The sequence below is a fragment of the Engystomops pustulosus genome, chromosome 8 (genome assembly GCF_040894005.1).
Source record: "Engystomops pustulosus chromosome 8, aEngPut4.maternal, whole genome shotgun sequence".
NCBI classification, from domain to species: Eukaryota; Metazoa; Chordata; class Amphibia; order Anura; family Leptodactylidae; genus Engystomops; species Engystomops pustulosus.
The window spans coordinates 12,826,565-12,854,290 of record NC_092418.1 but is presented as its reverse complement, the minus strand read 5'-3'; the positions used below and the strand labels follow the sequence as shown (position 1 = coordinate 12,854,290).

At 46.7% G+C, this 27,726-nt stretch overlaps 1 protein-coding gene across 1 annotated transcript; it reads right to left on the bottom strand.

Moving 5' to 3' along the window:
• Positions 1 to 945: 945 nt before the first annotated feature.
• Positions 946 to 27,489, bottom strand: LOC140076120 (olfactory receptor 1G1-like). The gene is made up of 3 exons (XM_072122626.1): positions 27,447 to 27,489; positions 1,508 to 1,886; positions 946 to 1,378 (listed from the first exon to the last, which is right to left on the bottom strand). The coding sequence occupies exons 1-3, from the start codon at positions 27,487 to 27,489 to the stop codon at positions 946 to 948; spliced, it is 855 nt and encodes a 284-aa protein (XP_071978727.1).
• Positions 27,490 to 27,726: the final 237 nt, after the last annotated feature.

The window sequence follows — 27,726 nt, the reverse complement described above, 5'->3', positions numbered from 1 at the left end:
TTAATATAGGTACCTATTTTATGTCTGGTGTTATTAACATACGACGTGACAAAATTTGCTGTATCCAACAAGGGACAGACTTTGCAAACTTTATGGCCACATCTGTGGTTCCCTGGATAATGTAGCCATGTGAATCCCCCCTTGGATTTGTGGCTATTGAACATACTGGGACTGACTTGATTGCCTATGGTAGGGGCCCGTTTAGTACTGAATCTGATACCTCCCTGCAAGCATTTTGCTGTTACCTCATCCTGTTCTAATATTGGTGTGTATCTTCTAATAATATTTTTAATTTTTTTGTGACTTTTTACCCATGAAATAAAGCTGTTGAACTACTACAAGCGTCCTCCGTGATCGTGCTGGAATTTTGAATGTTAAATCCTGTGCATTGTCCCAATCTGTCAGATCGCCCAACGGCCCCCGATTTGTGTCGTGGGAAAGCCGGCACCGATGTGCCAAAATCTGATTTAAAAACCCTTTTAAATGTGGCACACATTGGAAAACATCAAATATTCCAATGATAGTGCGGAACGCCGACCCTTAGTAAATGAGGCCTATTGTGTTAATTGCAAAGCTTTGATCTTCATAGGACACTTGTCCTTGACTAATGAATATACTGATAAGTTCTTTGGTGCTTCTCAAATTCTTCTGCTTAGTTGCCACTATTACCGCGGTGGCTCTCTAAAAACTTTGTTGCAGAGCACTTAGTGAAAAGCCAAAAGGGCAGGTTAAGGCAGCAGGCAAGGATAGTCAGGGCAATATCAGCCAGCCTTAGCATAAGAGGAAGAGTCAGAAGTGACAAATTTGGAGATCACCATACAGCTTGACAAGAACTCGAGAGAACAAAGACCATTCCTCGGGCTCTTCACCATTAGAACCCTTCTCTTACATTATCATCCTCTATTATATGGATAATACAAAAAATTCTAAACTTCAGAATTCATGTCATTTAATCTTTAACAACTTTCGAGAAGCTTTTATGATTTCACTGTTGCGTAGACTGTAGACAAGGGGATTGATCATGGGAACCGCTATAATATAAAACACAGATAAGATCTGCTTCATGATCTCCATGTTGTCTGAGAATGGCATAACATACACCAGAGAACCTGTCGAGTAGTAAATTGTCATGACGATGAGATGGAACAAGCAGGTGGAGAAGGTTTTCCTCCTTCCTTTCTTTGACTTAATCCGTACAATCACACGGACAATATTCACATAGGACAACACATTGCAAAAGACTGGGAAGAGACCAAAGACCACAAGATCTGCATATATCATGATGTTAAACTCATAGCTGCCACCACAAGAGGCATTGAAGATGTCCATGATATCACAGAAGACATTTTTAATACTTACAACTTTATTAAATGTCAACCTAAGCAGTAAAATAAAATATAGAGATGAATTGAATGAAGCAGTGATCCAGATAGTGACCATTAGCAGGATACAGATCTTCTTATTCAGGAATCTGTGGTAGGACAATGGATGACAAATGGCGACGTACCGGTCATATCCCATCACAAAGAGAAGCGTCACCTCCGCACTGGCACATGTAATGAAGAAGTAGATCTGGGAGAAACACTGAGTGACAGATAACAGGTCATCCCCAGATAGTAATATGTAGAGGAGATTAGGGACAGTAACTGTGGTGTAGCAGATATCGATGGAGGACAAGTTACAGAAGAAGACATACATAGGAGAGTGTAGATGGGCATCGAGACAGATCACAGCAATAACAGCCAAATTCAAAAATATTTCAGTTAAGTAAATAGCCAAGAAAATTCCAAAAATTAGTGGCTTATCTTTGGCTTCTAAAGAGAAGGGCAGAATGTGGAATTTTATAGACGTCTGGTTGTCCATGAGAAAACTTTGAGATGTCGTTTCTGTATAAAAAAAGAGAAAAACAAATTAGTGATTTTGAAATCCATATAAAATTTAATTCATGAGGTTAAATTATTCCTTAGACCAGTAGAACTCACAGTTCAACTGCAAACAGAAGTGGAGAGTGTTTAAAATTATTCTTGAGCGTCTTTTACACTGCGGGACAAGTCATGGCAAAACATCCTTATTAGAGATGAGCGAACATGCTCGTCCGAGCTTGATGCTCGGTCGAGCATTAGGGTACTCGAAACTGCTCGTTGCTCGGACGAATACTTCGCCCGCTCGAGAAAATGGCAGCTCCCGCCGTTTTGCTTTTTGGCGGCCAGAAACAGAGCCAATCACAAGCCAGGAGACTCTGCACTCCACCCAGCATGACGTGGTACCCTTACACGTCGATAGCAGTGGTTGGCTGGCCAGATCAGGTGACCCTGGGATAGACTAGCCGCTGGCCGCGCTGCTCGGATCATTCTGTCTCTGGATGCCGCTAGGGAGAGAGCTGCTGCTGGTCAGGGAAAGCGTTAGGGTGTTCTATTAGCTTACTGTTAGGCAGGAGTGATTCTCAAAGAACCCAACAGCCCTTCTTAGGGCTACAATAACGTTCTACTTTTTTTATTTTAATTTGCATCTTTTACCATTTTGTGAGGAATTAGCAGGGGGACTTGCTACCGTTGTGTTTAGCTCTTAGTGGCACACATATCCATAGCAAAGACCGAAGTGGGAAAATTCAGTAGGGGTTGGATTTCTATTAGGCAATAACTCAGTGTCATCTCATCTGGCATAGTAGTGTGCTTCCTTTGATACTTGGCTAGAAAATAGCCATAGGAGAATACAAACAGCTTCTTGAAGCCTACAGTAGCGTTCTATATATTTGATTTCTGGTTGATCTGCTGGTGGCTTTAGTTTCTGCAGTGCATGTACTTGCCAATTCTGAGCAATTTGTAGTGAGACTTGCGACCGCTGTGTTCTGCGCTTAGTGGCGCACATATCCATAGCAAAGACCGAGGTGGGAAAATTCAGTAGGGGTTGGATTTCTATTAGGCAATAACTCAGTGTCATCTCATCTGGCATAGTAGTGTGCTTCCTTTGATACTTGGCTAGAAAATAGCCATAGGAGAATACAAACAGCTTCTTGAAGCCTACAGTAGCGTTCTATATATTTGATTTCTGGTTGATCTGCTGGTGGCTTTAGTTTCTGCAGTGCATGTACTTGCCAATTCTGAGCAATTTGTAGTGAGACTTGCGACCGCTGTGTTCTGCGCTTAGTGGCGCACATATCCATAGCAAAGGCTGAAGTGGGAAAATTCAGTAGGGGTTGGATTTCTATTAGGCACTAACTCAGTGTCATCTCATCTGGCATAGTAGTGTGCTTCCTTTGATACTTGGCTAGAAAATAGCCATAGGAGAATACAAATAGCTTCTTGAAGCCTACAGTAGCGTTCTATATATTTGATTTCTGGTTGATCTGCTGGTGGCTGTAGTTTCTGCAGTGCATGTACTTGCCAATTCTGAGCAATTTGTAGTGAGACTTGCGACCGCTGTGTTCTGCGCTTAGTGGCGCACATATCCATAGCAAAGGCTGAAGTGGGAAAATTCAGTAGGGGTTGGATTTCTATTAGGCACTAACTCAGTGTCATCTCATCTGGCATAGTAGTGTGCTTCCTTTGATACTTGGCTAGAAAATAGCCATAGCAATAGGATAGGATTGTTTGGTTCTAAAAACTCAAAAAAAAACAAAAAACACAAAAAAAAACAAAAAACACAAAAAAACACAAAAAAAAACAAAAAAAAGTAAAAAAAAAAAAAAAGTTATAACTCTCATTTTAAAAATGTTTAACCCCAGGGCTAGGGGTAGAGGACGAGGGCGGGGACGTGGGCGTCCAACTACTGCAGGGGTCAGAGGCCGTGGTCCTGGGCGGGGTGAGACACCACCTGCTGATGAGGGAGCAGGGGAACGCCGCAGAGCTACACTCGGTTCATGTCTGAAGTTACTGGGACTCGTGGTAGAGCACTGTTGAGGCCAGAACAGTGCGAACAGGTGATGTCGTGGATTGCTGACAATGCTTCGAGCAATTTGTCCACCACCAGTCAGTCTTCCACGCAGTCCACCCATGTCACCGAAATCCCCACTCCTCCAGCTCCTGCACCTCAGCCTCCTCCCCCCCAGTCTGCCCCCTCCCAGGAAAATTTGCCATTTGAACCGGCATACTCTGAGGAACTGTTTTCTGGACCCTTCCCACAGTCACAAACCACTTGTCCGGTTGCTGCTGAGCAATTTTCCGATGCCCAGGTTTTCCACCAGTCACAGTCTGTGGGTGATGATGACCTTCTTGACGTAGTGGAAGTGTGTAAAGAGGTGTCCGACGATGAGGAGACACGGTTGTCAGACAGTGGGGAAGTTGTTGTCAGGGCAGGAAGTCCGAGGGGGGAGCAGACTGAGGGATCGGAGGATGATGAGGTGACAGACCCAAGCTGGGTTGAGAGGCCGGGTGAACACAGTGCTTCTGAGACGGAGGAGAGTCCTCGACCTGAACAGGTTGGAAGAGGCAGTGGTGGGGCCAGACGGAGAGGCAGGGCCAGAGCTGGTGCATCAGCGCCACTGTCAACTAGTGAAGCTCCCGTGGTGAGGGCTCTTGCGGCGAGGGCTAGATCTTCAGAAGTGTGGAGGTTCTTTAAGGAAACACCGGATGACCGACGGACTGTGGTGTGCAACATTTGCCAAACCAGGCTCAGCAGGGGTTCCACCACTACTAGCTTAACTACCACCAGTATGCGCAGGCATATGAATGCTAAGCACCCCACTCAGTGGCAACAAGCCCGTTCACCTCCGGCCGTGCACACCACTGCTCCTTCCCCTGTGTCAGCTGCTAGTCAGCCCCCTGCCCAGGACCCTGCCACAAAAACCCCATCGTCGCCTCCACGATCCTCCACAGCATCCACCAGCGTTCAGCTCTCCATACCCCAGACGCTGGAGCGGAAACGCAAATATAGTGCAACCCACCCGCACGCCCAAGCCCTTAATGTGCACATCTCCAGATTGCTTAGCCTGGAGATGCTGCCCTATAGGCTAGTAGAGACCGAGGCCTTTCGCAACCTCATGGCGGCGGCCGCCCCTCGGTATTCGGTCCCCAGCCGCCACTACTTTTCCCGATGTGCCGTCCCAGCCCTGCACCAGCACGTGTCAGACAACATCATCCGTGCCCTGACCAACGCCGTTTCTGACAAGGTCCACCTGACCACGGACACGTGGACGAGTGCTGCCGGGCAGGGCCACTATATATCGCTGACGGCACATTGGGTTAACTTGGTGGAGGCTGGGACCGAGTCTGACCCTGGGGCTGCTCATATACTGCCGACGCCGAGGATTGCGGGGCCTACCTCGGTCCAGGTGTTTCAGGCCTACTATGCCTCCTCCTCCTCCCACCCCTCCTCCACCTCCTCCTCCGAACTACCATCCGTGGGCACGGCGCCATCAGTCGGTAGCTCTAGGCACAGCAGCAGTGCCGTCGCTAAGCGACAGCAGGCGGTGCTCAAACTGCTGAGCCTAGGCGATAAAAGGCACACCGCCCAAGAGCTATTACAGGGCATTCCACATCAAAGTTGTTAACTTTGTCGCCACCCTGCTGTGTAATCCACAAAATATACTTGCAAACTTTTACGATTTAGGGATATTATTTCAGCGCTTCTTGCGCATCTGTTTACATTCCCCTCACCCGCCATATCCTAAACTTATAAGAACGCTACTACACTTGATCTTATACAAAAGTGCTGTTTGGGGAGTAGCCTAGAGACAGGGGCTTGGATTTGCGAAAGCTCGCCTGGCAGCGGAGCGCCAGCTCCATGCGCATCATGCGCTTCTTGCGTATCTGTTTACATTCCCCTCACCCGGCATATCCTAAACTTATAAGAACGCTACTACACTTGATCTTATACAAAAGTGCTGTTTGGGGAGTAGCCTAGAGACAGGGGCTTGGATTGGCGAAAGCTCGTCTGGCAGCGGAGCGCCAGCTCCATGCCAAGATCCAACTAACATAGTTTTAACTGCAGCACCTTTAATCTACTACTAGTTCACTGCCTCCATACATGGTCCCCTTATCAAACGAGCTGTGTCAGGCAGAATTTTGGGTTGTTTTCATGGCTTCCATGTTAACTTTGTCGCCACCCTGCTGTGTAATCCACAAAATATACTGGCAAACTTTTATCATGTACCGATATTATTTGAGCACTTCTTGCTCACCTCCTTTGGTTCCTCTCTGCCACCCATTGGTTTGAAGCCTGAGTCCATTTAGGGTATGTCGCCATGACACTCTCTAGCCTGCTGCCGCTGCCTCTGCATGCCGTCCCCTATAGTGTCAGGGTCAATTATTGCATGTTTTAGATACTATCTAGCTTCATTCTGTCACTCTGTCATGGCCATGCTGTTGCCCATAATGGTGCGTTTAAGCAGCCTCAGAGGCATCCATGCATGCTGCCCCTGCTGTTTCCTGTCCATTTCCGTGGTGTTTCCATCCTTTTCTGAGGTTTGGCCAAGCTTCCCTGTGCAGAGCCTTGGTCCCCTTGAAAAATGCTCGAGTCTCCCATTGACTTCAATGGGGTTCGTTATTCGAGACGAGCACTCGAGCATCGGGAAAAGTTCGTCTCGAATAACGAGTACCCGAGCATTTTAGTGTTCGCTCATCTCTAATCCTTATTCATAAACATACGTGGACATGACCTGGAGCATGACACCTGTGGTGCCATGTCCACATGGAAGATGATGTTTAGAAATTAGGAATTATGAAGTTTTGTCATGAATGTGAATAATGTCCCAGATTTAGCAATAACAGTGTCGTGTGCAGAGTGCCCCAGATTGATGTATTGTGGTGCACGTTCTTGGCATCCTCTGCACTGCTCCGACAGAACTTTTGTTGGTGCACCTTTAAACCCTTCTTATACCTTGACTAAACTCTAAGTCATAGGATGCGGGTAGTTCCTGCACCTTACGTCATGGTGAACACCAATCCGGGTTCCCACAGTAACAGTTGAGATCTCGACTATCACAATCCCGGTTGTTTAACCCAATGGACCCCGCTTTCCTAGTGACCAAGGCATCTATAGAGCATTACCGAGATGATCGGCATGCTCCGTGGAATGCTATGGCAGCTTTGAGGTCTGATGAAGGACCCCAGAGCTGCCTTCAGTAGAAGCCTGCTACATCGTGCTGAATGAACAATCTTACAGGGCTGATGTCAGCCTAACACAACACAAAAGAGTTAAAATCACTAAGAAACAGCACTTATTGGGCATCACTATGTCCGTGTAGACCCGTACAATATAATTGAATTGTCACTGAACCTGTAAGAGGAAGGCTATAAATGAAACGCAAAAAAACGCACAAAATTGATCAAAAAGTAACATTGACCACAACATGATACCAAGAAAAAGTACAGATTGTCCAGCAAAAAACAAGCCCTTAAACAGCTCTGTTAACAAACAATATAAATGTTATGCCCATTAATACATGGTGATGCAAAAACAAGCAAATTTCTCACGAAATTAGCTTCATATTCTGCAAAACAAGTTAACCATAAAAAGCTATATAAATCGTCTATCGCTGTAATGCGAAGGGATGACCAATAGAATAAAGATAACACATTCTTTTTATCATATGGTGAATGGACAGAAAAAATGCTAAAGACCTTAAACAAGAATTAATGATTTTTTTTACCACCATCAAGAAAGACTTTATAAAATTTCATTTTTAGCAACTGAACCCCCCCTAAATTATGCACCTGAAAAAAAGATCTTGTCCGCAAAAAAATAAGCCCCCATATGTCCAGATTACAATAACAATAAACATGTTATAGCCTGTAAAATGTGACAATGCAGATCTGCTCTAAATGGCGCCTCCTTCCATTCTATGCCCGGCTGTGCGCCCATACAGCAGTTACCACCACATATGGGGCATCTTCATACTCGGGAGAAATTGGGCATCAAACTTTGTGGAGTTTTTCGTCATCTAATACATTGGGGGACATTTACTTACCCGGCCACAGGAGTTCCCAATTTCCCGAGTGTCCGTCGATCATGCACTCCGGATCAATTCACAAAGATTGTGCGTCCAATTTCCTGCATGTGTCGCTTCCCCAATCAGGTCCGCCGGAGTTCACCTTCTTCCTCCCCGTGTATGTAAGTGCTTGGATTGCGACACAATTTTTAAGTTAAATCCTGTGGTTTGTCCAACGACCGCCCCATGATTTGGGTTGCATGAAAGCCGGCGTGATTGCGCCAAAATCCGATCACGTGCAACACAATGCCCTTCTAAATCCCTGTTTCGGGGTGTTGATCCCCAAAAAGTCAGAAGACTCGACGGAAAAGCATTTTAATTAATAAATTGTATAAAAAATGTACAGTTTGAAAATTACACCCCATTTACCCCTGTGACACATCCAAATGGTTAACACGCTTCTTAAAGTTGATTTTTCATACATTGAGGGGGGTTCGTTTTTATAATGACCCCCAGAGCGTCATCTCTCGCAGCAGAGCTGAATAATAGTTGCCCTGATGATTCAGTTTTAATGAGACAATGCTCCATGGAAGATGCAGACAGCGCTCCCTTCTATCTGATCTATTTACCACAGAAAAAGAGGCCCCTCAACCCGAGACCCCACTCATTCCCCAATTGTACAAAAAAACACTATTCGTATAGGTATTGTGTTATTAGTCACCAAGGAAACATGATGACAACAGACCCACTAACCCTACGCGTTTCGCCGTTCTCACCGGGGTCTCGACGAGGTCTCACTGTGGAAAGGTAAAAACTACCCAATGTCCTCACAATAAATCATCAATAGATCAACATACAAATCATTAGCATCCAAAATTTTCAATGATCAGACTCAAAGGAAATGGAAAAAATGCAGGTACCCTATTTTCTGTCTCAGAACAGACACATATTTATCAGGACCTCTGCACCAGGCTATTGGCGCAGAGGCCCTGAAATAATCCTATTGCCTATTGCTAGCACTTGCGACTATTTAGCCCTCTCCGCTACCTTCATCCCAGTGGGGCGTGAAGGGATGTGAGGGAGTGGGTGCAGCCAGGTGGGAGTGAGCCGTTGCAGGGCGTTACTGTCCCCGCACCGGCGCACTTGCTGCCACCAGCGACTTCTAACCCTGGCCCTGCCAGGAGCGCCAACATATGATAAATGACCCCCATTAAATCTATTTACATCCCTTCAATTCACAAAATAGAGAGATAAGTAATGATTAGAGATGAGCGAGCACTAAAATGCTCGGGTACTCGTTATTCGAGACAAACTTTTCCCGATGCTCGAGTGCTCGTCTCGAATAACGATCCCCATTGAAGTCAATGGGAGACTCGAGCATTTTTCAAGGGGACCAAGGCTCTGCACAGGGAAGCTTGGCCAAACACCTGGGAACCTCAGAAAAGGATGGAAACACCACGGAAATGGACAGGAAACAGCAGGGGCAGCATGCATGGATGCCTCTGAGGCTGCTTAATCGCACCATTATGCCAAAATTATGGGCAACAGCATGGCCATGACAGAGTGACAGAATGAAGCTAGATAGCATCTAAAACATCCAATAATTGACCCTGACACTATAGGGGACGGCATGCAGAGGCAGCGGCAGCAGCTGCAGGCTAGAGAGTGTCATGGCGACATACCCTAAATGGACTCAGGCTTCAAACCAATGGGTGGCAGAGAGGAACCAAAGGAGGTGAGCAAGAAGCGCTGAAATTATTTCCTCAGTGAACAAAAGGTTGACGGTATATTTAGTCGATAACACAGCATGGTGGCGACATAGTGACCAAGTTCCATAACGTATCTGGTGAAACACCCGAAAAATGAGCCTGACACAGCTCTTTTGATAAGGGGACGACATGTGGAGGCAGCCATGGAGACGACTTCCATGATTAAGAGCGACAGTATGGGGCATTCATATTGCGCTGCTATGATTGCAACTTCAGGTCTCCAGCATGGCGGCGACAGATGGGCCGAGTTCCACTATGTATCTGGTGAAACACCTGAAAATTCTGCCTGACACAGCTCATTTGATAAGGGGATGATGTGCTGCATATCCTCTCGTGCTCCAGCGTCTGGGGTATAGAGAGTTGAAATGAGACATTGGTGGACGCTGTGGAGGATCGTGGAGGCAAAATGGACAGGAAACAGCAGGGGCAGCATGCATGGATGCCTCTGAGGCTGCCTAATCTTGGGATGGAGCTGGCGGTCCACTGCCAGGCGAGATTTCGCCTGTCCAAGCCCCTGTCTCTCGGCTCCTCCCCACCCAAAATGGGCCTGGGGGCCAGAAGCGTTTACTTTGAAAAAATTATAATTTTCAAATCAGGCCGGGTCGTTTGAATATTTCACCTAGGAATAATGGAATAGCATAGTGGTTCTATTTTTAATAGTTTTTACGGAAATGGTTCCATGATTAAGAGCGACAGTATGGGGCATCCATATTGTGCTGCTATGATTGCAACTTCAGGTCTCCAGCATAGCGGCGACAGATGGGCCGAGTTCCACTATGTATCTGGTGAAACACCTGAAAATTCTGCCTGACACAGCTCGTTTGATAAGGGGACCATGTATAGAGGCAGTGAACTAGTAGTAGATTAAAGGTGCTGCAGTTAAAACGATGTTAGTTGAATCTTGGGATGGAGCTGGCGCTCCGCTGCCAGGCAAGCTTTCGCCTATCAAAGGCCCTGTCTCTCGGCTACTCCCCAAACAGCACTTCTAAGAACCTTTTGTATAAGATCAAGTGTAGTAGCATTCTTATAAGTTTGGGATATGGCGGGTGAGGGGAATGTAAACAGACGCGCAAGAAGCGCTGAAATAATATCGGTAAATGATAAAAGTTTGCCAGTATATTTTGTGGATTACACAGCAGGGTGGCAACAAAGTTAACAAGTTTGATGTGGAAGCCATGAAAACAACCCAAAATTCTGCCTGACACAGCTCGTTTGATAAGGTGACGATGTATGGAGGCAGTGAACTAGTAGTAGATTAAAGGTGCTGCAGTTAAAACGATGTTAGTTGGATCTTGAGATGGAGCTGGCGCTCCGCTGCCAGGCGAGCTTTCACCAATCCAAGCCCCTGTCTCTAGGCTACTCCCCAAACAGCACTTCTAAGAACCTTTTGTATAAGATCAAGTGTAGTAGCGTTCTTATAAGTTTGGGATATGGCGGGTGAGGGGAATGTAAACAGATGCGCAAGAAGCGCTGACATAATATTGGTAAATGATAAAAGTTTGCCAGTATATTTTGTGGATTACACAGCAGGGTGGCAACAAAGTTAACAAGTTTGATGTGGAAGCCATGAAAAAAACCAAAAATTCTGCCTGAAACAGCTCGTTTGATAAGGGGACCATGTATGGAGGCAGTGAACTAGTAGTAGATTAAAGGTACTGCAGTTAAAACTATGTTAGTTGGATCTTAGGATGGAGCTGGCGCTCCGCTGCCAGGCGAGCTTTCGCCAATCCAAGCCCCTGTCTCTAGGCTACTCCCCAAACAGCACTTCTAAGAACCTTTTCTATAAGATCAAGTGTAGTAGCGTTCTTATAAGTTTGGGTTATGGCGGGTGAGGGGAATGTAAACAGATGCGCAAGAAGCGCTCAAATAATATCGGTAAATGATAAAAGTTTGCCAGTATATTTTGTGGATTACACAGCAGGGTGGCGACAAAGTTAACAAGTTTGATGTGGAATCCATGAAAACAACCCAAAATTCTGCCTGACACAGTTCGTTTGATAAGGAGACCATGTATGGAGGCAGCTATATGGACGACTTTTGGAGGCAGCTATGGCGATGACGTGTGGAGGTAGCAATGGAGACAACGTGTGGAGCCAGCTAAAGAGACGACATGTGGAGGCTGCTATGGAGACAATTTAATTTGGATAGTGCCTGTATGTGGCAGTCCAAACCAGAGGAGCAGTTTTCAAACCAGAGGAGCAGGTAGGTGGTCCTCCAGAAAAATTAAATAGATTGAGTGCCTGTATGTGGCACTCCCAAAAATTGCTTAAAACAGAGGACCGGGTAGGTGGCCCTCCAGAAAAATTTAATACAGAGAGTACTATAGCTAGAGCCAGTTGGCCCTGGCAAAAAATAGCCAGTTTCCTCTGGTTTAGTGTACAATGAAGAGGAGAAGGAGGACAATGAGGAGGAGGAGTGCATACATTATTCAGGTTGAGCTTCTTTCACCTGGTGGAGAATGAAAATCCGGAGAAATCCAGGCTTTATCTTGATAAACGTCAGCCTGTCAGCGCTGTCAGTCGACAGGCGTGTACGCTTATCGGTGATGATGCCACCAGCTGCACTGAAAACCCGCTCGGACAACACGCTAGCAGCAGGGCAGGCAAGAACCTCCAAGGCGTACAGCGCCAGTTCGTGCCACATGTCCAGCTTTGAAACCCAGTAGTTGTAGGGAGCTGTGGGATCATTTAGGACGATGGTATGGTCAGTTACGTACTCCCTCACCATCTTTCTGTAAAGATCAGCCCTACTCTGCCGAGACTGGGGACAGGTGACAGTGTCTTGCTGGGGTGACATAAAACTGGCAAAGTCCTTGTAAAGCGTACCCCTGCCAGTGCTGGAAAAGCTGCCTGCTCGCCTACTCTCCCTCGCTACTTGTCCCGCAGAAGTACGCCCTCTGCCGCTAGCGCTGTCAGAAGGGAAATACTGTTTCAGCTTGTGCACCAGGGCTTGCTGGTATTCATGCATTCTCACACTCCTTTCCTCTCCAGGGATGAGAGTGGAAAGATTTTGCTTGTACCGTGGGTCCAGGAGAGTGAATACCCAGTAATCAGTGCTGGAATAAATTCTTTGAACGCGAGGGTCACAAGATAATCAGCCTAGCATGAAATCTGCCATATGCGCAAGAATTCACTCCCCTCACTGGCCTGACTGCCCATTTCCTCCTCCTCCAACTCCTCCAACTCCTCTTCTTCTGCCCATACACGCTGAACAGTGAAGGACTGAACAATGGTCCCCTCTTCTGTCTCGCCAACATTCTCCTCCTCTTCCTCCTCATCCTCCTCCACCTCCTCCGATATGCGCTGAGAAACAGACCTAAGGGTGCTTTGGCTATCAACAAGGGAATCTTCTTCCCCCATCTCTTGTGACGAGCGCAAAGCTTCCGACTTCATGCTGATCAGAGAGTTTTTCAACAGGCCAAGCAGTGGGATGGTGAGGCTGATGATGGCGGCATCGCCACTGACCATCTGTGTTGACTCCTCAAAGTTACTCAGCACCTGACAGATATCAGACATCCACGTCCACTCCTCATTGTAGACTTGAGGATGGTAATTCGGAGGAGGAGGAGGTGGAGGAGGGGTGGGAGGAGGAGGAGGCATAGTAGGCCTTTGAGACCTGGACCGAGGTAGGCCCCGCAATCCTCGGCGTCGGCAGTATATGACCAGCCCCAGGGTCAGACTCGGTCCCAGCCTCCACCAAGTTAACTTAAAGTGCCGTCAGCGACATATAGTGGCCCTGCCCGGCAGCACTCATCCACGTGTCCTTCGTAAGGTGGACCTTGTCAGAAACGGCGTTGGTCAGGGCATGGATGATGTTCTCTGACACGTGCTTGTGCAGGGCTGGGACGGCACATAGGGAAAAGTAGTGGCGGCTGGGGACCGAATACCGAGGGGCGGCGGCCGCCATGAGCTTTCGAAAGGCCTCGGTCTCTACCAGCCTATAGGGCAGCATCTCCAGGCTAAGCAACTTGGAGATGTGGACGTTGAGGGCTTGGGCGTGTGGGTGGGTTGCGCTATACTTCCTTTTGCGCTCCAGCATCTGGGGTATGGAGAGCTGAACGCTGGTGGATGCTGTGGAGGATCGTGGAGGCGAAGATGGGGTTTTCGCACGGGAGGTGTTTGGGCCGGGGTCCTAGGCAGGGGGCTGACTAGCAGATGACACAGGGGAAGGAGCAGTGGTGTGCCAGGCCGGAGGTGAACGGGCTTGGTGCCATTGAGTGGGGTGTTTAGCATTCATATGCCTGCGCATACTGGTGGTAGTTAAGCTAGTAGTTGTGGAACCCCTACTGATCCTGGTTTGGCACAGGTTGCACACCACAGTCCGTCGGTCATCCGGTGTTTCTTTAAAGAACCTTCAGACTTCTGAAAATCTAGCCCTCGCCACGGGAGCTTGACTACGGGAAACATTTGGCGCTGATGCACCAGCTCTGGCCCTGCCTCTTTGTCTGGCCCCACCACTGCCTCTTCCAACCTGTTCTGCTATAGGACTCTCCTCCGTCTCAGAAGCACTGTGTTCACCCGGCCTATCAACCCAGCTTGGGTCTGTCACCTCATCATCCTCCGATCCCTCAGTCTGCTCCCCCCTCGGACTTCCTGCCCTGACAACAACTTCACCACTGTCTGACAACCGTGTCTCCTCATCGTCCGACACCTCTTTACACACTTCTTCCACTACGTCAATAATGTCATCATCACCCACAGACTGCGACCGGTGGAAAACCTGGGCATCGGAAAATAGCTCAGCAGCAACCGGACAAGTGGTTTGTGACTGTGGGAAGGGTCCAGAAAACAGTTCCTCAGAGTATGCCGGTTCAAATGCCAAATTTTGCTGGGAGGGGGCAGACTGGGGGGAAGGAGGCTGAGGTGGAGGAGCTGCAGGAGTGCTGATTTCGGTGACATGGGTGGACTGCGTGGAAGACTGACTGGTGGACAAATTGCTCGAAGCATTGTCGGCAATCCACGACATCACCTGTTCGCACTGTTCTGGCCTCAACAGTGCTCTACCACGAGTCCCAGTAACTTGAGACGTGATGAACCTAGGGAGTGTAGCTTTGCGGCGTTCCCCTGCTCCCTCATCAGCAGGTGGTGTCTCACCCCGCCCAGGACCACGGCCTCTGACCCCTGCAGTAGTTGGACGCCCACGTCCACGCCCTTGTCCACTACCCCTAGCCCTCGGGTTAAACATTTTCCAAATTAAAGTGTAAACTATAATTTTTTTTTTTTTTGTGTTTATTTTTTTAAATTTATTTATTTTTTTAAACAAATTGATGCTATCCTATTGCTATGGCTAGTTTCTAACCTACACTGACAGCACACAACTGGATTTTGTGCTGTGCCTGATGACTTTGAGCTATAAAAAGAAATAAAGGTAAAAAAAAATAAATCAGCAGACTCTGCCTAATTCTAATCAAACCCCTAATAATTTGTCCCACTTCGGTGTTTGAGGTGGATATGTGTGTCACTAAGAGCTAAACACAACGGTCGCAAGTCTCCCAGCAAATTCCTCACAATATTGTACTAGCTGCACTACTAATGCCAGCAAGCCCAGCCACAAGCAAACAAAAAAAAGGAAAATATAACGCTATTGTAGGCCTAAGTAAGCCGTTGGGGTTCTCCTATGGCTATTTTGTAGCCTACACTGAAAGCACACTGCTTTGCAAGATGACTTTGAGCTATAAAAAGAAATAAACGTAAAAAAAAATAAATCAGCAGACTCTGCCTAATTCTAATCAAACCCCTAATAAATTGTCCCACTTTGGTGTTTGAGGTGGATATGCGTGTCACTAAGAGCTAAACACAACGGTAGCAAGTCCCCCTGCAAATTCCTCACAATATGGTACTAGCTGCACTACTAGTGCCAGCAAGCCCAGCCACAGGCAAACCAAAAAAAAGTAAAATAAAACTTTATTGTAGCCCTAAGAAGGGCTGTTGGGTTCTTGTAGAATCACTCCTGCCTAACAGTAAGCTAATAGAACACCCTAACGCTTTCCCTGACCAGCAGCAGCTCTCTCCCTAGCGGCATCCAGACACAGAATGATCCGAGCAGCGCGGGCAGGTACCACGTCATGCTGGGTGGAGTGCAGAGTCTCCTGGCTTGTGATTGGCTCAGGGGTGCCGGCACCCCTGAGGACGCCATCGTTTTGGCGAAACATGTCGGGGGGGGGGGCTATTATTCTCTTTTTAGATAGCAATGATATGGTGTGTAGGGATCAGCTTATTTGTCCATTAATTGTTAGATAGTGAGAAATAATATCTACAGATAGGGAGAGCTCTAGTGGATATACCAGTGAATGGTGACTTGGAAGTCAGCCAACAGTAGCACATTGCTACATCAGTGATTACAGTTATAGCAACTAAGTTGCAAAACTAACGAAAACATTATTGATTCAATATATAGATAAACCAGAACTAATTTACTGGCGACATCTAGTGGTTCTCCCTATATTGAATTGAAATGATAGACAATTCCGCTCTAACTGGACTCACTTACAAATAATAATAGATCCCACACCATGGATTTGTAGAAATTTTAATTGTGTGTTTTAGAATAGGTTTAAACAATCCAAATAAGACTTTTTATTGTTTGAACACATTAAAAGTTAAGTTTTAGACCAATGGGTCTCAGTGAGGTCCCCAGGGACCTTTTTGTAAATAACTAACGCTTTGGATTTTGGCGCAGCTGCACTGCTTCCATGAGACAGAAATCGGGGTCGGCCGTCAGACAATCCGACTGATTCGAACTGAGCGCAGGATTTAACATTCAAATTGTGTCCCAAGCCCTAGCACTTACATGCACCAGGAAGAAGAAGGTGAACTCCGGGGACCTGAGCGGGGAAGCGACACATGCAGGATATCGGGTGCACGATCTTAGTGACTCCCCGCACAGCGCATTATACACGGACAATGCACTTACATGCACCAGGAAGAAGAAGGTGAACTCCGGGGACCTGAGCAGGGAAACGACACATGCAGGATATCGGGTGCAGGATCTTAGTGACTCCCCGCACAGCCCATTATACATGGACAATGCACTTACATGCACCAGGAAGAAGAAGGTGAACTCCGGGAACCTGAGCGGGGAAGCGACACATGCAGGATATCGGGTGCACGATCTTAGTGACTCCCCGCACAGCGCATTATACACGGACAATGCACTTACATGCACCAGGAAGAAGAAGGTGAACTCCGGGGACCTGAGCAGGGAAACGACACATGCAGGATATCGGGTGCAGGATCTTAGTGACTCCCCGCACAGCCCATTATACATGGACAATGCACTTACATGCACCAGGAAGAAGAAGGTGAACTCCGGGGACCTGAGCGGGGAAGCGACACATGCAGGATATCGGGTGCATGATCTTAGTGACTCCCTGCACAGCGCATTATACATGGACAATGCACTTACATGCACCAGAAAGAAGAAGGTGAACTCCGGGGACCTGAGCAGGGAAGCGACACATGCAGGATATCGGGTGCATGATCTTAGTGACTCCCTGCACAGCGCATTATACACGGACAATGCACTTACATGCACCAGGAAGAAGAAGGTGAACTCCGGGGACCTGAGCGGGGAAGCGACACATGCAGGATATCGGGTGCATGATCTTAGTGACTCCCCGCACAGCACATTATACACGGACAATGCACTTAGATGCACCAGGAAGAAGAAGGTGAACTCCGGGGACCTGAGCGGGGAAGCGACACATGCAGGATATCGGGTGCATGATCTTAGTGACTCCCCGCACAGCACATTATACACGGACAATGCACTTACATGCACCAGGAAGAAGAAGGTGAACTCCGGGGACCTGAGCGGGGAAGCGACACATGCAGGATATCGGGTGCATGATCTTAGTGACTCCCCGCACAGCACATTATACACGGACAATGCACTTACATGCACCAGGAAGAAGAAGGTGAACTCCGGGGACCTGAGCGGGGAAGCGACACATGCAGGATATCGGGTGCATGATCTTAGTGACTCCCCGCACAGCACATTATACACGGACAATGCACTTAGATGCACCAGGAAGAAGAAGGTGAACTCCGGGGACCTGAGCGGGGAAGCGACACATGCAGGATATCGGGTGCATGATCTTAGTGACTCCCCGCACAGCACATTATACATGGACAATGCACTTTCTGTGAACTACAGGGGAAATGTAAGTAAATGAGCTTCTTTATGCAGAATATTTTTGAAGACTTTGAAGACCCTCCCTGTGTACAGAGCTGAGCAGTAAGAGATCAGTGTAGGGTCAGGGGAAGGTACAGAAATTACATTATTTTCAATATTTAAATGGTTTAAATCAATTACTCTCCTTATTCTGTTCTATTTTCTTATAAAATATGATAAAATTCTTAAAGTTTTAAAGAGATAAAGCCCAAGAAAACAACAAAGAGAAGTAAATAATTCTATGAAGATAAGCTTACACTTGCTGTGAGATAGTAAGCAGCGTCTGTGTCCTCCCCCGGCTGTGTATTAGGAAGGGCTTCTCTAGTCTCAGATTATATAGGATCCGGCCCTTGGATAATAAAAGAAAAAATTGACTTTGTGCCACAAGGAGATTTCCCCGAGGTTCTGATCATGGTAATTACTCTAAACTAACTGTGACTTTTAAGTTCTTACTTTTTATTCCTGGTCCCTCTCGCATGTTGTCTGTAGAGATTATCCTCTTAATTCCGACATAAGATGCACAAATAAAAGTTGTACTTAAAGAAACCAGAATTTTACCCGTGGGTTATGCTGCTGCATGGATCTTCAGTACTTATGGACTGTCTGCCAATATTCAACTATAGACATATAAAGCTCTGCTTACTTATAGGAAATATTGTGTAAATGGGGCCCTGTGTTACATTCATGTCATGTGACAACGGTAATGACATCTAAGGTCCTTTCCCCCTTTACATTTGCAAAATCAACCCCATGTATGTATCTGATCACATGAAATTACAGCATGCTTCCATGGAAGATGTGGAGGATTAGAAATCCATGGAGGAAGTGGAGGAGTAGAAGTTCATGGAGACTGCTGTGATTTCATGTGATCTGATACATACATAGGGCACATTTTGCAAATGTAACAGGGAAAGGTCCTTACATGACAACACTCTGGCATAAGGCATATGGAGGAGTATATGGGAGGGCCAAGCAGGACACGCCACCTCTTATGCCAGGTAATATAAAATAAAGTTGATTTCATGGGGATGTGAGGGAAACAATTTTTAGCTAAAAGAAGGGTGAAAGTTAACTAAAAGTCGTCTATGGGAGCCTGTCACTGGTTGTTCTTATGAAAAACAATTTGTTCTTGTCAATAAAGTGTTTAAATAGTAAAGCTACATTAAGTATTTAACAGGACACAGGCATATAAAGAAAAGCAAACACAAAGGTCTCCAAAATTAGTCCCTTTTGGGCATGAGACCCAGTTTACCTTACCCTACAGAAGAGCATAGATAAAACTTAATGGTAGTCTACCTGTCAAGATAGGAAAGAGTTGCAGGTAGAGATGAGCGAGTATACTCGTCCGAGCTTGATGCTCGTTCGAGTATTAAGGTACTCGAAACGGCTCGTTGCTCGGACGAGTATTTCCCCTGCTCGAGATCGAGCATTTAATTAAACAAACACAGTGAAGAACAATGAAGAATAGAATAAAAACAGTGAACACAGGATCATTTAAGTGAAAAACACAGTGAAGAATAGAGTACAGATGTTCGGCACATCTCCTTACTTGTCGGAAGATACACGCGGAACGGCAGCAGGGAGACATCGCGCACCAGGGAGACATCGGGCGCAGCAGAGACACATCGGGCGCAGCAGAGACATATCGGGCGCAGCAGAGACACATCGGGCGCAGCAGAGACACATCGGGCGCAGCAGGGAGACATCGGGCGCAGCAGGAAGACATTGCGCGCAGCAGGGAGACATCGCGCGCAGCAGGGAGACATCGCGCGCAGCAGGGAGACATCGCGCGCAGCAGGGAGACATCGGGCAGCAGGGAGACATCGGGGAGACTTCAGTGGAAGAAGAGGAGCGGATCCCGGGACAGCTTATCTCCCGACAAGTAAGCAGATGTGCCGAACATCTGCAGTCTATTCTTCACTGTGTTTTTCACTTAAATGATCCTGTGGTCACTGTGTTCACTGTTTTTATTCTATTCTTCACTGTTCTTCACATCTGTTAACTTGTTGGGAGATAATATACGCGCGGAACAGTGAAGAATAGATTGCAGATGTTTCCATACATCTGCTAACTTATCAGAAGACATTCTTTTTCAATTAAATAACACATTTTATTCCCGAACTATGGTCCCTTTGAAAAATGCTCGAGTTTCCCATTGACTTCAATGGGGCTCGTTATTCGAGACGAGCACTCGAGCATCTGGAAAAGTTCGTCTCGAATAACGAGCACCCGAGCATTTTAGTGCTCGCTCATCTCTAGTCGCAGGCCCTGAGGTATTCAGAACCTCCATCTCCGCCTACTTGCCAGGACTTTAACTAACCTACATTAAGCAACTGGATGACGTTCCCTACTCTGAGTATCCGCTCAGAAAAGATGACTAACAAAAAGAACATTAGTCACAAGTAAATTCAGGATAACCTGGTCAAAATGAAGATGGATGCGAGGTACCAAATGCTGTGGCAAAGAATAGTGAATAATGTAGCAAGAGTAGCATAGAGAAAGAAACCAGAGACCAGTATAACCAGCATCGAGCATAGTGACTATCAGGTATAGATGGAGTTCCTGGATGCCGCCCATCACTCAAACTACAACTTACACACATATTCAGTTCCAAGGTGAGCAACAAGAAACCTCTGCTTACAGCAGAAAAATGAACCTGGATGAAACCGCCAAAAGTGTTCTGACACTTCTGTTCACCGTTTCGTTTTTTTTTCCAGTGGTTCCTCTCAAGTCTCCTCTCGTAATTTCTTCTGTAAGTGGACAGCTTCTTTCCAATCCAGTCCAGTACCGCACGGAACCTATCCGACTTCAAGTTGGAGCCTGACGTTTTGTCTAAGAAGCAAGCGGAGACCTTGCCACCACATAGTCCCTATGATTGAAGTGTGCGCAGTGTCTGAGTGTCTGTGTGTGACTTACATTTAAGGGACTTAAGTTTGAGAGACTTTAGCAGGTAACTGCTGTATTTTGTGTTACTTTGACAGTAAATTCTTCTTTTTGTGCATATTTCTATTGTAATCTCCATTAGAACAATGGACTCCATAAGTGGCATTGCTACACGGTGTACATCCTGTGCCATGTATGCTTTCCTTGAACAGCCGTTCGAGGGGGAATACTGCTGAGTGGGATGTGTTAAAATTGCTCATCTGGAAGCCCAGATTCTGGATCTAAATGAGCAAGTTTCAAGGCTGCGGGCAATTGACAATATGGAGCGAAGTTTGCTGCTCCTGGAGCACAAACTCTCTGGGGAAGATGGGTGTGGGGAGGGAAGTATGGAGGTGCAGAGTGAGGGGCAGCTAGTTGGGTAACATGTAGAAGGCGGGGTAGAGGGAAGAGTTGTAGGGAGTCTAGTCCTGATCTGGTGCACCCCAATAAGTTTGCCAGGCTGGCGGATGAGGGGGATATCAGCTCTGGGGTAGCAATGCTGCAGCAAGATGTGGCCTCTAGCAACCAGGAGACTGTCTGCTCCAGTAAGAAGGGTAATGGGAGCACAGGCAAGGTCAGACAGGTGCTGGTAGTGGGAGATTCCATTATTAGGGGAACACACAGGGCAATCTGTCACAAAGACCGTGCATACCGAACAGTGTGTTGTTTGCCGGGTGCTCGGGTTCAGCATGTCACGGATCGGGTTGACGGATTACTGGGGGCTGGTGAGGAACCAGCGGTCATGGTCCACATTGGCACTAATGACAAAGTAAGAGGTAGGTGGAAGGTCCTTAAAAATGATTTCAGGGATTTAGGCCATAAGCTCAGGGCAAGGACCTCAAAGGTAATTTTCTCCGAAATACTACCTGTACCAAGTGCCACACCAGAAAGGCAGCGGGAGATCAGGGAGGTAAATAAGTGGCTCAAAAGTTGGTGTAGGAAGGAGGGTTTTGGGTTCATGGAGAACTGGGCTGACTTTTCTGTGGGCTACAGGCTCTACAGTAGTGATGAGCTGCATCTCAATGGGGAGGGTGCAGCTGTTTTGGGGGAAAAATGGCTAGAAGGTTGGAGGAGTGTTTAAACTAGAGACCTGGGGGGAGGGCAAGTACACTTGTGCAGGGCAAATAGACAGTGTAGATAGAGAGCTGGGAAGAGTCATAGTACATGGGGGAGGAAGGGGGGCTGGAATGAGATTGGGGAACAAGAACAAAAGGAATACGGACAGGGAAAACCATATAAAGTGTATGTACACAAATGCCAGAAGCCTCACAAACACAATGGAGGAACTGGAACTCTTGATGTTGGAGAGAAATATGATATAGTGGGTATCAGCAAGACATGGCTGGACAGTAGCTATGACTGGGCTGTTACTATAGATGGTTATAGTCTTTTTAGAAAGGATCGTATAAATAAAAAAGGGGGAGGGGTTTGTTTATATGTGAATTCTTGCCTCAAGCCCGTCCTGCGAGATGACATCAGTAACACAAATGCAAATGTGGAGTCCCTATGGGTGGAGATAAGGGGAGGGAAAAAGAATAATAAAATATTACTAGGGGTTTGTTATAAGGCTCCAAATATAATGGAGGCAACAGAGGAAATGCTGATAAGTGAAATGGATGCGGCTTCAAAGCATGGTGAAGTTCTTATCATGGGGGACTTCAATTACCCAGATATTGACTGGGGGGCAGAAACCTGCAGGTCCTTCAAAGGTAGCAGGTTCTTGTCAACAACAAAAGACAATTACCTGTCGCAACTAGTCCTGGAGCCAACAGGAGGGGGGGGGGGGCACTGCTGGACCTTATCCTTACCAACAGTCCTGATAGGGTATCAAAACTACAGGTTGGGGGGAACCTGGGGAATAGTGATCATAATATCATTGATTTTGTATTACGCTTTACTAAGAGCGTTAGTGAAGGGGCAACCAGCACTCTAAACTTCAGGAGGGCAAATTTTCAGCAACTAAGGGACGACCTTAAAGGCATAGACTGGGATAATGTTCTCAAAGACAAAAGCCCCCCCCCCCCAAAAAAAAATGGGACTTTTCTCATATATTCTGAAAAAGTCCTGTGAGAAACACATACCTTATGGGAAAAAGCATAAAAGGAACAAGAAAAAGCCTATGTGGCTAACTAGTCTTGTAAGGAAAGCAATAAGCGAGAAAGATAAGGCGTTTAAGGTGCTAAAACGTGAAGGTAGCGATGAGGCATTACAGGATTATAGAGAGAAAAATAAATCATGTAAAAAGCAGATAAAGGCCGCAAAAATAGAGACTGAGAGAAATATTGCCAGGGAGAGCAAAAATAACCCCAAATTATTTTTCAAGTATATAAATGATAAGAAACTAAAAACAGAGACTGTGGGTCCCCTTAGAAATAACATGGGGGTCATGGTGGAAGGGGATGAGGAAAGGGCCAGTCTACTGAATGTCGCCTTCTCAACCCAGGAAAATCCCCTGGTGGAAGACACAATGAGGAATAATGTAAATTCTTTTTGGAATGTCAACAGTTTAACCCAGGAAGAGGTACGGCGCCGCCTCGCAACCACTAAGATAGATAAATCACCGGGGCCAGATGGCATACACCCCTGGGTTCTGCATGACCGTTATTTTTAATATTTGAAGATTCACTGAGGACTGGTTATGTTCCACAGGACTGGCGCATAGCAAATGTGGTACCGATATACAAAAAAGGATCAAATAGCGATCCTGGAAACTACAGACCCGTGAGTCTAACTGCTGTGGTGGGGAAAATATTTGAGGGGTTTGTTAGAGATGCTATCCTGGAGTATCTCACTGTGCACAACCTTATAACCCAGCGTCAGCATGGGTTTATGAGAGATCGGTCCTGTCAGACTAATCTGATTGGTTTCTACGAGGAGGTAAGTTCAAGACTGGATCTGGGGGACGCTGTGGATGTTGTATATCTGGACTTTTCAAAGGCATTTGACACCGTGCACATAAAAGCTTGGTATATAAAATGAGACTGCTGGGAATAGGAGAAAATCTGTGTATTTGGGTAAGTAATTGGCTTAGTTATAGAAAACAGAGGGTGGTCATTAATGGCACATTCTCAGATTGGGTTGATGTTACCAGTGGAGTGCCACAGGGGTCAGTATTGGGGCCACTTCTTTTTAATATTTTTATTAATGACCTTGTAGTGGGTTTACACAGTCAAGTTTCAATATTTGCAGATGATACTAAGCTGTGTAAAGTAATAAATACTGAGGTCGATAGTTTAGCATTACAGAGGGATTTGTGGAAGCTTGAGGAGTAGGCAGAGGAATGGTTGATGAGGTTTAATATAGATAAATGTAAAGTTATACACTTGGGCCATGGAAACAAAAAGTATAATTATGTTCTAAACGGTCAATTACTTAGTAAAACTGGAGTTAAAAAGGACTTGGGGGTATTGGTGGATGGTAAACTTAATTTTAGTGACCAGAGCCAGGCGGCTGCTGCTAAAGCAAATAAAATTATGGGATGTATCAAGAGAGGAATAGATTCTCATGATAAAGATTTGTTTTACCCTTATACAAATCCCTGGTCAGACCACACATGGAATATTGTATACAGTTTTGGGCACCAGTGTATAAAAAGGATATAGTAGAGCTGGAACGGGTGCAGAGGAGAGCAACAAGGATTATTAGGGGAATGGAGTGATTAGAATACACTGACAGATTACAAAATTTGGGATTATTCAGTTTAGAAAAAAGACAGCTGAGGGGAGACCTCATTACAATATACAAATACCTGCATGGACAGTACAAGGATCTCTCCAAAGATCTTTTTATACTTAGGCCTGTGACCAGGACAAGGGGGCATCCTCCACGCCTAGAGGAGAGGCGATTTTACCATCAACATAGACAAAGGTTCTTTACTGTAAGAGCAGTGAGACTATGGAACTCTCTGCCACAGGAGGTTGTTATGGCGGACTCTATGTACATGTGGAGGGGCCTGGACACCTTTCTGGAGAGAAAAAATATCACGGGTTATGGGGGTAAAACATTTATTTAATTCTTAAAGGTTGGACTTGATGGACTTGCGTCTTTTTCCAGCCTTATATACTATGATACTATGATACTATGATTGCCCAGTGGATCTCCTGCCTGGCACTACCCCTCCCAGAGGTCGAGTCTATCCACTTTCGGTTCCAGAGACGGCTGCCATGTCTGAATACATCAAGGAGAACCTGCAGAGGGGATTCATACGCAAGTCCTCCTCTCAGGCCGGTGCAGGTTTTTTCTTTGTCACCAAGAAAGACGGGTCATTACGTCCCTGCATAGACTATCAAGGGCTGAACAAGATCACAGTTAAAAATTGCTACCCTCTGCCGTTGATTACAGAACTTTTTGATCGCCTACGCAGTTCCAGGGTGTTCTCCAAGCTGGATCTTCGGGGTGCATACAATCTCATCCGGATCCACAAATGTGACGAGTGGAAGATGGCGTTTAATACCCGTGACGGGCATTTTGAATACTTAGTAATGCCCTTCGGACTGTGTAATGCCCCTGCCGTTTTTCAAGAATTTGTGAATGACATTTTCCGGGATCTTCTTTATACGTATGTCGTGGTCTACCTGGCTGACATTTTAGTATACTCTCCAGACCTTGAATCCCATCAGAGACACGTACGTCAAGTTCTTGGTCGACTTCGTGCCAACCATCTGCACGCCAAACTGGAGAAATGCCAGTTTCACCAGCAAAGACTTCCATTCCTGGGTTACATAATTTCCAATAGAGGCCTTCATATGGATCCCGCAAAACTGTCTGCTGTTCTTCAATGGCCACGCCCAGAAGGTCTCCGAGCCATACAGAGATTCCTGGGGTTTGCGAATTATTATCGACAGTTCATTCCCCACTTCTCCACTGTCGTGGCTCCTATTGTGGCACTCACTAAGAAGGGTGCCAATCCACGTGCCTGGTCTCCTACTGCTGAAGAGGCCTTTTCCAAGTTGAAGTCCGCATTTGGCTCGGCACCAGTCCTCTCTAGGCCTGATACCAACAAGCCTTTTTATCTTGAGATGGATGCATCTTCTATAGGAGCTGGAGCAGTGCTCTCCCAGAAAGGGCCTAATGGACGAACTTCTACATGCGGCTTCTTTTCCCCAGCGGAAAGAAATTATTCGATTGGAGACAGGGAGCTGTTAGCCATCAAGCTTGCGCTAGAAGAATGGCGCTATCTTCTTTTTTCGTTTCGACCTACTGATCCATTTTCATCCGGCGGACAAGAATGTCAAGGCTGATGCCCTGTCCCGGGTTTCGGATGTTGTCGGAGAAGAACTGGCTCCTCGACACATAATTTCTCTGGACCAGCTTGTTGTTGCAGCTCCAGTGGATCTTCGGCAGCTACCTCCTGGCAAGACGTATGTTAGACCCGCTCTCCGGAAGAGGATTTTAGCTTGGGGACATTCTTCCCGTGTGGCTGGGCACCCTGGGGTGCAACGCATTGTGGCCTTCATCTCCCACTACTACTGGTAGCCAGACCTGGTCCAAGATGTTCGGGGGTTTGTGGGATCCTGCTCCTCCTGTGCCCGTAACAAAGCCTCCCGTCTTAAATCGGCTGGACTGTTACTGCCGCTGCCGATACCCAGTCGCCCATGGTCCCATGTGGCAATGGACTTTGTCACTGATCTGCCTGTCTCCTCGGGCAGTACTGTCATCTGGGTGTTAACGGACAGGTTTTCAAAGATGTCCCATTTTATTCCCCTTCCAGGTCTTCCGTCTTTTCCACAGCTTGCCAGTCTATTCCTCAAACACATCTTCCGACTGCATGGTCTTCCGCTACACATCATGTCCGATCGAGGAGTCCAGTTTGTATCAAAATTCTGGCGTTCCTTATGCAATCAACTACAGATCAACGTTGATTTTTCCCCTGCCTACCATCCGCAGTCTAATGGTCAAGTGGAAAGGGTGAACCAGACTTTGGGCTGTTACCTCCATCACTTCGTTTCAGCCCGTCAGGACAACTGGGCTGACCTTCTACCTTGGAGTTCTCTTACAATTCCCTGGACTCTGGGTCCACCGGCTCAGCTCCATTCTTTGTGGTCTATGGTCGTATTACTCGCCCGCCTCTCCCGTTGTCTACTCCCTCTGATGTCCCTGCAGTAGAAGATTTGGTGCAGGACCTCAAGTCTGTTTGGGATCAGACCCGCTAGTCTCTTCTACGAGCTCCGGACCATACCAAAATCCAGGCTGATAAGAAACGTTGACTTCCTCCTGTCTTCTCTCCTGGGTGATAAAGTATGGTTGTCCTCCAAATACGTCCGGCTTAAGATACCCAGCTACAAACTTGGTCCTCGTTCCTTGGTCCCTTTGTGATAATCAAGCGCATCAATCAAGTAGCCTACAAGCTCCGCCTTCCTCCATCTATCCGCATCCCGAACTCCTTCCATGTCTCCCTCCTGAAGCCAGTCATCTTGAACCGCTTCTCCCAACAATCCCCTCCTCCTGCTCCTGAAGCTGATTCCCCAGATGTCTGTGAAGTTAAGGAGGTTCTGGACATGAAGACCATAAGGGTTAAGCGGTTCTTTCTTGTAGACTGGAAGGGGTTCAGGCCTGAGGAGAGATCTTGGAAGCCCGAAGAGAACATTTTGGATTGGACTCTCCTCCAGAAATTTCTTGGGACCAAGAAGAAGAGGGGAAGGCCGAAGGGGGGGGGGGGTGTACTGTCATGGGTTGCACCCGTGCCTCCTCAGGGTCCGGTCCCCGGCTCCTCTCACCTCCCCCGGCTCCAGCGGCGTCCTCCGCAGCTTCCGCTGACATGCTTTGCTGACATGAGTACCAGATGGAGTCTCTGCTCTCTGACTAGTTCTGACTTTGACTGAGTTTGCAGATCATGAGGTCTGTCTCCCTGCCCTGACCATGTGCTCACGCCCACTAGGGGTTTTTATACTCCCTTGGTCAGGTGGTAGCACTCTCCAAGCAGCTTCTAGCTTGCTTTACAATAGTATAGAGATTCTTATAGGACAACAACATTTCACATTGTTAACTCTTGCCTAA